Genomic DNA, 10,770 nt, shown 5'->3' with positions numbered 1-10,770 from the left:
TCTAAATCCTAACAATAAATAAATAAATAGAACTGGGGTGCTAGCGCGACCCAATATTTGTAACAGGGAAAATGACCTCAATAAGCCAGAAAATGGCATGTAGGGTAGGGTGACCATATTTTCATTTTGGAAAACCAGGACACCTTGGAGCGGGGGGCGGCGGCGGTGGGGATCTCTGTTCCCATGCATAGAGATGTCTGTGGCATGCACTCACTTAACATAGGCCTACGTAATCCTACAATAACATGATATTTACAGTTTGTTTATTAAAAATGCTTTTCAGTAAAGGTCAAATGTATTTATTAAAAAATGCTTAACAACTCCTGTAATGAATGAATAGCACAATGAAAGAAATAATGTCTCATCTAAACATCCCTCACTTAACAATAAAAGTTAATAACTCACAACTTCCAATAACACATGATACTCAGCCTCAGTAATGAACGAAATAATGTCTGTTCTGTAGGCTATTGGAAAAAATAAATTAACAAATGAGCTAATTAACAGAAAATACCTCTTGTGTAGCAAAAATAACTCAAAATGTACCAAAAACGAACATATCAATAGACTATCTTTACTTTCCTGCTTAATTAACTCGTGCGGTCCATAGATCGATAACTGTTGTGATGTTTCACTGTGTGGAATGACCATGCAGCCTCCGCTGCATTCACTGCATCCTCGTTCCCTGGTTTGACAAAGTACTGTGTGATCAAGCTAGCACTGCTCTCACCTCGGACAGCTGTTTTGTGTTTATCGGTGTCCAGGTGGCTTTTTAGATCCCTTGCACCTCCATTGGACACCGAGACATATGTGCCTGCTTTGCACACTGTGCACAAGGCCTCCCATTTGTCTCGACCCGGTCTGAAAGCGGGGAAACTCTTTTGTAAATCGTCGGTAAACATACATTTGCGCTTCGGCATGTTGTTGGCGTACTGACAGCCACGCTATCTATCTTCTGATTAAGAACAGGGCTGCCCGCACTGACGCGGCTCAGGGATTACGTCACACGCAGCGCTGTGCCCTAGTGCCTGTCAATTTAATGGTCCAATGAAGGTAATTTAAAAAACAGGACATTTCCTCACTTTCTAAAAAAAACCCGGGGCGCCCGGGACAGGACGTGAAATACGGACATGTCCCGGGAAATACGGACGTTTGGTCACCCTAATGTAGGGACTACATGAGGCTTTCGGAGATAGCCGCCTTTGTAGGGCTCATTAGGAAAGTGGTAAGCATTTGCTCTTCTGAAGTATGGCATGTCATCTGGAAGCTCAAACTTTTGATGCAACTCCCTACACTGTGCTTCCAATTCATTATCTGGTACCCCTGTGGGTATGAGATGAGAGGAACCTGAGTGATATTCGCCCTGTTTCATACCTCTAACCTGAAGGTCAATAATCCTAGTCCCATAACCCAGGAAATGCATTATCTTTTACCTCTTAAGCACTCATGCCTCATCCTGACCTTTCCTAAAACACTGCAGATGTTTGTCCAGTCAGTTTCTTTTGGTGTTAGTCCCACTGATCTCTATTTATTCACTGGATGCTGATTGGCCGGTGGTAGTACACGTCACTGTGAAGCCACCAGCCGCCATATTGGTACTCCCTATTTTCCTCCAGTAACTAGGGAATATGTGCGCTACAGCATCGAACAACGATGATTTTCTCATGTTCAGGGGGGGCTTAAGAGTTTTACAATGTCAAATGTGTCGCTTCATGCTTGCTCAGTATGAGGGATTGCAGCAAAGCCATGTACAATGCAGACGACTCTCCCTGTGGCTCTACGCTTCTCCAGGAGTGAATGCTGCTTGTCGGGACTTTGAAGCAATCAACTGGTTCTCTTATATAGGACATTTTTGACCAATCTGTATATTCTGACCCAATCTGTATAATCTGTTTGAATTTGACTTTGTAAAGTGCCTTGAGATGACATGTTTCATGAATTAGCGCTATATAAATAAAATTTAATTTAATTAAAATGCCATATACTTTTATGCTGTGTATGCATTAGCCTTTAAATGTGACATAGATTAACAATATAGCTAAATTAATTAACCCATTTTCTACACTAGAAAAATCACAGAAATTTGCTAAATACACACAAGTGTATATGTATATCTATACATTACATACACAGTGTGTGTATACACACACACATTTCTGCATTATAACAATAATAATATTGAAACTAACAGTAAATAAATTACCAAGAATATCTTCAACGATGTAATGATATACAGAGTTGCGGTTCTAGTTGAGAATTTGCATATACTATACGTAGGACCCATTGCACCCTTCTCATATTCTGCAGCCATTGTTTCATCCATGCAGCATCACTGTACATCCACTGACTGTAAAATGACCTGTGAAACGTCTTCCCACAGCCAGAAAACTGCTTGTTGTTGCCATAGACATTTGCAGCCGAATCCTATGGGGTTCTGTGAGAGTAGAGGGTAGCAAGATGGCAGCCAGTGACTTCAGTTTTTCGGGCCAATCAGCAATCCAGTGAATAAATAGAGATCAGTGGTTAGTCCATTGGTCTTCCAACTGAGGCATCTGATCTTCTCCAGGCTGCCTCTGCTGATTTAATCTCCGCTATATCCTTAGTTGCCTCCTCTGCTGTGTTGGAAACCCTCATTTCTCTCTAAAACTCTTTTGACCTCTGTGTAGTCCTTCTGTTTTTTAGCACCTCTGGAGCATAGTGGTGGTCCAGAAGCACTTTATGTCCCTCTTACATTAAGCCCCTCTTCTCCCATGCTTTTTTATGATCTCTTCTTTAATTCTGAAACTCATAAACTTTACTACGATGGACTCCGGAGAGGGACGCGGTGCCATAGCCCTGTGAGCTCTCTCAATCTGGATGGAAAAGGGACGGCGGCAACTCTAGCTTTTCTCTCAGAAGGTTATCTATAAAACCCGGCATCGACCCAGCGCCGTCCTCTGCTCCCTGTTTGAGACCATGGATCCTAATATTCCAACTGCCCGAACGTTCTTCTTGGTCCATGAGTTGTGCCTCAAAGCGCTTCTGTAGCTCAAGGAGCTTCATCGTAGCTTCTTTGATTAGAAGTAAATGTTCCTCCGCTTTCTCCATCCAGCTTTCTGCGTGATCAATCCTGATGTTGGCAACTTAAATCTCATTCTCAATTTCAATGAGAGTCTTGGAATTCTCCTGGCGAAAGTCCTTCAGAATTGTTTGCAAATTTGCCATATTTACGGTAAACCAGAACTTTTCATCTTGGCTCAGATTTCCTGCGAATTTCCCTCTTCACATATTAAACACCCTTTATGAGTTATTTATCTGTCTATTATTTCCTATTTGACAAAAAAAGGGTTTGGAAAAGATTACGGTTGGGAGCTCGCCCTCTAAGCTGCAGCCATGTTGGAGTTGCACCGGAAGTCCTCTTGTCACAGCAAATTCATATGCTGCCTATTGAGGTTAAAAAATTTCAGGAAGTTTTTTTTTTTTTTTTTTTTTTCAGTAATGTTTTGTGAATTTAATTGGAGGTGTAAATTTTTATTTTTTGGCTGTTCTTAGATAAATGATCCATGATTTATGTCTAGTCCGCCTCTACATTTATGATGCTCCTAATGTAGCCTGCTTTTTACATCAAATAAAGAGAAGAACCCTGGTCTAACTTGCACTCATGTATGCACCTTATTTTTGTAATGCTGCATTCTGTACATTTTATTTCATTATTTTTTTTTTCAATTCACCAGAAATATATGAGGCAAAACTTAATGCTCCCTCCTCCAGTGGGATGACGGACCAGGAAAAGGAAATGGCAGCAAGTGCATATGAAGCTTTTGTGGTAAATATTCTCCTGTTCTGTTTTCAGGATCTTAACTTAAACTGCATGTTTTTCGATTTCAAATACTGGGAAATGTCAAATATGTAAAGCTGCAAAATTATTAAAGGGAGCAAAAACATAAACTACAGACACTGATGACATAATAGTTTCGGAGAAGGTAAGAAGTTGGAGTTGTTGTTTAAACACAGTGTTGACAAATTGATAAATGCAACAGAGAAAAAATACAAATGTGCTGTTAAAATAGATTTTGGTAAGAAAACCCCTGAATTTTTATTTTTTGTACTTATTAGGATTCAGAATCTTAGGACTCGTAACAATTCACACACACCAACACCAAGCCCCCTCTGAACACCAGTTAGTGAGGAGTCCTAGATGCTTTAGTCCAACAAAGAGAATACAATATTGTGGACAAAAAAATGGAAACAACAAAATTCTTTAAAAAACATTTGCACTACCAGCTCTGAAAGAAATGCAGATGTCTGCATATCCCGAACTAACATAAATAGCTGACCTTATTTATAAGTAAATGTGACTAATATTTCTCAACTTCATAGTAACAAAAATGTAATCTGTTCTGGTAGTCTGATATTCCTCTGATAGTCTTTGACAGCTCGCCTGTATTTGTGCCTGCATCAGTCTCATTCTGTCCTCTTGTTTGGACTTCACAACATGCTACCACTAGCTGTCACACATCTGAAAATGTACAGGTTATACAAGATTTAGTGACAATGGCTTTCAATTTATCACATTAGAGCTATCCTACCTGATTTTCGTGATTGTATCACATTGATTAGGTCTCGTAGTGTGGGAATAGCTGTGTTCTGAACGCTGCTTAGCTTTAAGGCACTGGTCCTCAATATCTATTGATTGCAAATCCTTCTCAGTAAAAGTTGCAACTTGAACCTGCATCGAACTTTTCTAAGATTGCATTTCCCAATATAGTTCATTAATGACCAACTTCATCACATTGTGCTTAATTGAGCATGCGTTTGGATACAAAACATTTCTGAAACCTGACTTTGTGCTCCAGATTTGTGACATTGTCCAATGTGCTCCTCATAGGCTGGAAAGTATGAAGAGTCTCTCAAACACCTTGAAGCCTTGCAGGAACTCAACAAAGATGACTACAAAATTGCCATGAATAGAGCTGTTGCAGAATTTTATATAAGTGGTCAAACTACGACGGCCACATTAAAGCAGACCCTCATGGCAATGAAGAATCGGGTAAAGCTACTGATGCATTTTATCTCTTTTGCACATATGTGTTGGTTCATGATGATAACCTGAACTGTGTTTCTCAGCTTCACACAACAGCAGAAGATGTTGATGGGTTGGATGATGTTGAGAATAGTTTTCTGTACTATAATCAAGCCATCATTCACTACCACATGCGACAGTACTCTGAGGCCATCTCTATAGGAGAGAAGCTGTATCAGTTTCTTGAACCATTTGGTACGTTGTGCTGCTTTGAACATGCTGCTGTTGTGTTTTATGCAGTTTTAATGCTTTTTAGAAGTGAAAACGGTGTGCATTATTATTATTTTTTACCTTTTTAAAGGGAACAAGTAGCCTACTTATAGAAAGCTACCAGTAGTTAAATTTTTGGTGTGGCTTAAAAACCTACATATTCTCTGTATAAAAACATAGGTAGGTGACTTTGTTGGTAGTTTGCAATTACAGAGGAATGGCTTTGGCTTGGTATTAATTAGTCTATTTGTTCCAGAAGAGAAATTTGCTCAAGGGGTGTGCTTCCTGTTGGTGGATCTCTACCTGGTGACGTTCCAGCCAGAGAAGGCGCTTCATCTGCTGGCTGTTCTGGACAAAATCTCTGTACAGGGAAACAACAAGAATGGCAAAGGAGAGGTAGCTTACTACACTGTCAAACAAAAAAAGAAGCATTGTATTGTTGGTGGGAGTGTGTGTAAATTTCACCTGTAAAACAGTTTAATATGTCCTGCTCAAAATAATTCTAGGATAGTGTAATTATAAACAGAATTGTGCATACAATCTTTATTTAATTTTTCCCAATTCTTTAAAACACCTGAGGCCCTTTTCTATTAGACCTCTAAAGCCCAAGGCTTTTCAAAAGTGAAATCCCATTTGTGGGATTTCAATTTCCTTTTCTTGAGGATTAGGACTTTTTAAAAAGCCAGAGGCTTTGCACAGTGCGTGGAGTTTACTTAAATGTATATAGCGCCAATTCACAACACGTCATCTCAAGGCACTCTACAAAGTCAAATTCAATCAAATCATACGGATTGTCCTATTTAGGAAACCCATTAGATTGTATCAAGTCTTGTCAAGCAGCATTCACTCTTCCCGAAAGTGTTGTTGTGTTGTTACACATGGTTTAAGGTTATTTAATGTTTAATACATAACTCTCTGTCTATTAGGTATTGTCTGGTGAATATCAGCTCTAGAGCTTGATATACAAATGGAGTGTGGTTGATCATGGTTATCATCAGAATAATTCAGTGAATCCTGGTTCACTGCAGATCTGAGTTAAAGAACCAAGGTTCGTCTTAAAGGACATGGAATGGTTAAATTAGCTTAACTAATTCAGACATTTGGTATGTGTTTCAATCCATTCACAATGCAAATCCTGAGTTAAAAAGAAATTTTGATAAAATAACATTTTAAAGATTGAGTTGCTCAGTAAAAGCTCAGTAAACTTCTAGAACGCTCGATTTTATTAATGTGATTATACCTCCGTGAGGCTAGGGGTCGCTGTAGTGATTGATAGCTAAAATCGGTAAATCCTAAAGTTATACAAAACGGCATTAAATCGGCATTAATATTCAATATTAATGCGGTAATAATGCTCATGGCACTATCGAGCAATGGTGGAGCGAAACGAAACAAACCTTATGTTTGAAACGAACCGTAGTCGTATCTGAGAAGGGCGAATGTGACTGGAAGCTAATAGCATTAGGCTAGCGGAAATTCTGTGCTAATTTGAAAAGCTTCGGCTTTATTTTAGTTGTAATGAGCGGACTGGATGACTTAAACATCAATATCCCGTCAATGTATAAAACCCTTGTGGAGATGACGTTGGTTATAATCGTAAAAACACACTCAAATTACATCAGCAATGGCATGGTTCGAAGAATGCTAATGAAAGCGATGTCTGTAAGCTCCACGTGTTCCAAAAACATTGTGAAAACACATTAAGTAAACCTTCTAAATAAACCATTTAACTTTCCCTGTTTATTTCTCGGCCAAACCTGTCGGTGCCTCTGTGTCAATTCGGTCCACTTAGGGTATCCAGTTGGAGCAGGGGGTTGAAGGCAAAGGTTAACATGCAGCTCTGCGGTCGGAGTAGGCTGCTACGAGGTCCTACATTCAGTCGATGACCCGGTTGCAGCGGGCGATTTCAGTCCAGATTTTGCTCTCAGCTTGGGAAAATGGGTCCTGTGCTAGCTGCAAGTGGAAGGCTGCTCTGGGCCGTCTGGAGTCAGTTTGCTGCAACAGCTGAGAAAACAAAACAAGGCTGTTATAGATGGATTCTTTCACTTCAGCGTCTGGTTACGCAGAAGTGAGACTGCAGACTTAGCTCTGATTTAGCCGGCAGTTCTCCAATGCCAGTCGGGTCCTCCGCTTGCAGAGGACGAGTTTCCCCCCTGTGTTGCTCCAGGAGCAACGGGCAAATGAGTTTCACAGAAAGCACATTTTATTCAGCTTGTGAGTCTTTGAGTCCCATGCGGCCAGAATTGGCTGACTGGTCCCCCACCACGGACCCTCTCCTTGAGAGTCCAAAGGCAAGAAGAAAAAATAAGTGAGGTGTAGCCCGCCTTCATAGCAGGGCACCCTGCTGTGAGAGGCTGTTTCTGCGTGGATGTGTGAAATTCCTTTGTTTACAACCCATTTTGGCTTCTCCTCATGTTATATGTTGTTCCCAATTGAATCAGATTTTGCCCATGGCTTGATGGCTGTGCCGATCCGTTGTGGTGAAGAGAGAGCTGAGCCAAAAGGCGAAGTTCTCGATTTACCGGTCGATCTACGTTCCTACCCTCATCTATGGTCACGAACTTTGGGTCGTGACCAAAAGAACGAGATCCCGGATACAAGCGGCCAAAATGAGTTTTCTCTGTAGTGTGTGTGAGCTCTCCCTTAGAGATAGGGTGAGGAGCTCAGTCATCCGGGGAGGACTCAGAGTAGAGCCGCTGCTCCTCCACGTCGAGAGGAGCCAGTTGAGGTTGCTCGGGCATCTGGTTAGGATGCCTCCTGGACGCCTCCCTGGTGAGGTGTTCCGGGCACGTCCCACCAGGAGGAGGCCCAGGGGAAGACCCAGGACACGCTGGAGGGACTATGTCTCCCGGCTGGCCTGGGAACGCCTTGGGGTTCCCTCGGAGGAGCTGGCCCAAGTGGCCAGGGAGAGGGACGTCTGGGCCTCCCTACTGAAGCTGCTACCCCCGCGACCCGACCCCGGATAAGCGGAAGAAGACGGACGGGCGTGATGACACAACAGCATAGAGCCACAGTGGATAGTCGTCTGCATTGTCGATGGCTTTGCAGCAATCCCTCATACTGAGCATGCATGAAGTGACAGTGGAGAGGAAAACTCCCCTTTTACAGGGAGGAAAACCTCCAGCAGAACCAGACTCGGTGTGAATGGTCATCTGCCTCGACCGACTGGGGGTTAGAGAAGACAGAGCACAGAGACACAGAAGCACGCATTGTTCCAGGAATCCTTTCCATGTTATAGGCTTATAGTGGATGATCTGTCTCCCCTGGATGATGTCACACCTAACAGAATGCCAGACCAGGTGTACCTCCTATAAAGAAAAAAAATATGACACAAGAACAAAAGGTTGAAATGACAACGAACAATGCAACTTGGAGAACTGTTGGTGAACTCAGTAGAGTGAGAAAAATATGTCCTCCAGTTGCCTAGGCCCTGATGTCCTCCAGTAGCCTAGGCCCTGATGTCCTCCAGTAGCCTAGGCCCTGATGTCCTCCAGTAGCCTAGGCCCTGATGTCCTCCAGTAGCCTAGGCCCTGATGTCCTCCAGTAGCCTAGGCCCTGATGTCCTCCAGTAGCCTAGGCCCTGATGTCCTCCAGTAGCCTAGGCCCTGATGTCCTCCAGTAGCCTAAGCCTATAGCAGCAAAACTATAGAGGTAGCTCAGGGTAACATGAGCCACTCTAACTATAAGCTTTGCCAAAAAGGAAAGTTTTAAGCCTAGTCTTAAAAGTAGACAGGGTGTCTGCCTCATGGACCAAAACTGGGAGTTGGTTCTACAGGAGAGGAGCCTGATAGCTAAAGGATCTGCCTCCCATTCTACTTTTAGAGTACTCTAGGAACCACCAGCAGACCTGCAGTCTGAGAGCGAAGTGCTCTGTTAGGAACATACGGGGTAATCAGAGCTCTGATATATGATGGAGCTTGATTAATTGTGCTGCAAACTAATGAGTTTGTAGAGGGCCGCACTTGGGCTGACGTGGTGACTTCCTCTCTGTCCGACGCGTGCTTCAATAAACTATGCTTCGACTTTACAGATACTGACACATACTGACCAGGCTAAACCCATTCGTTGTTGCCAACAATAAGCGACATTATAGCACGGTCAACAGAAATTACGACCTACACCCACGCACCCACTACCTCATACATACAAAACCAGCGCGCGGCGTTTGGCTCCCATTCATATCTTGGTGACAGTCACGCCCCTCCAGACACACCCATCACCCCCACACTAGACGATGAGCTCCCGTCACATCAATAATTACTAATTTCAATCATATGGCTCTTACATTCCGGCCCCTAATTATTACAAAGATAATTATTACTGTGTTAACACTGTAAGAGATAAGACTACGAAACACAATCATAAATTTCCTCAGCATCAAATTTATCTTAATCTATCATTTAGAATAAGCAATCAACTAGAGAAAGGAAAATCACTGATAAACAGAAAGGAGAGAAAAGTTTGTTAAATGCTCATGGCATCGCCGCCTCCTGGAGCAGACACAACTTGGTAATGGGTCTTTCCAGGAAGCTTGTCTTGGTCTTAATGCGAACTGTCCGCACAAGTCCTCCTTTATCTGGAACAACACTCACAACTCTACCCATTAACCAAGAGTTGCGTGGAGCAGAGTCGTCCACGATGAGGACGACATCCCCTGAAAAAAAGTTCCGTCTTGTTCTTTGCCACTTCTGCCGTTCTTGTAGTTGAGGCAAGTATTCCTTTAACCAACGCTTCCAGAAGAGATCCGCCATATATTGCACCTGTCTCCATCTTCGCCGAGCGTAGACATCATTCTCGGAAAACACTCCTGGTGGCAATAAAGGCATGGTCTTTAAAAGAAGAAGATGATTTGGAGTTAGTGCTTCCAGGTCGTGGGCATCAGTAGAGGCTTTGGTTATAGGTCGACTATTGATGATAGGCCTCAACTTCGCAGAAAACCGTCCGAAGACTTTCTTCATCAAGACTCTGTGTTCTCAAAACAGAATTTAACACTTTCCGAACAGACTTAATAAGACTTTCCCATACACCTCCATGGTGTGAGCCAGTAGGGGGATTGAAAGACCATTTTATTCCTTTCTGAAGGAGAGTATTATTGATTAGAGTTTGATTCCATCTTTCAATTTCTTTTCTTAACTCGCGTTCAGCTCCTACAAAGTTGGTTCCATTGTCAGAACGCAGCTCCAGCACTTGACCACGTCTAGCAATAAATCTTTGAGCCCATTGATGAAGGAATCAGTATCCAGTGATGACAACATCTCAAGGTGAACTGCTCTTATTGCCATGCAAGTAAAGATGACTCCATATCGTTTCAACAGGCTCCTTCCACGCTTAATTTCAAAGGGACCAAAACAATCCACACCAACACAAGTAAATGGGGGTTTGTCTGGACACACTCGTTCCTGTGGAAGGTCTGCCATCCTTTGACTTCCTGGTACAGCATGGAGTCTTCGACAAATCATGCATTTTGATAGTCTTTCTGATTGCAACGCTGGCACCTG

At 42.5% G+C, this 10,770-nt stretch overlaps 1 protein-coding gene across 2 annotated transcripts; it reads left to right on the top strand.

Annotated features, from left to right (window-relative positions):
* The first annotated feature begins 4,847 nt into the window (after nucleotides 1-4,847).
* On the top strand, nucleotides 4,848-5,758 carry LOC118562392 (CCR4-NOT transcription complex subunit 10-like). Of its 2 annotated transcripts, none has more exons than XM_036134769.1 (3): nucleotides 4,848-5,029; nucleotides 5,107-5,257; nucleotides 5,532-5,758. In XM_036134769.1, exons 1-3 carry the CDS (start codon nucleotides 4,943-4,945, stop codon nucleotides 5,741-5,743), a joined length of 450 nt encoding a protein of 149 aa, XP_035990662.1. In that variant the 5' UTR covers nucleotides 4,848-4,942; the 3' UTR covers nucleotides 5,744-5,758. The 2 variants fall into 2 exon arrangements, with proteins under 2 accessions (XP_035990662.1, XP_035990661.1); XM_036134768.1 differs by having other exon boundaries at nucleotides 5,529-5,758.
* Nucleotides 5,759-10,770: the final 5,012 nt, after the last annotated feature.

This window comes from Fundulus heteroclitus, unplaced genomic scaffold (assembly GCF_011125445.2).
Source record: "Fundulus heteroclitus isolate FHET01 unplaced genomic scaffold, MU-UCD_Fhet_4.1 scaffold_903, whole genome shotgun sequence".
Lineage (NCBI taxonomy): Eukaryota > Metazoa > Chordata > Actinopteri > Cyprinodontiformes > Fundulidae > Fundulus > Fundulus heteroclitus.
The sequence above is the reverse complement of the archived record's forward strand: the minus strand, read 5'-3'. Positions and strand labels throughout refer to the sequence as shown.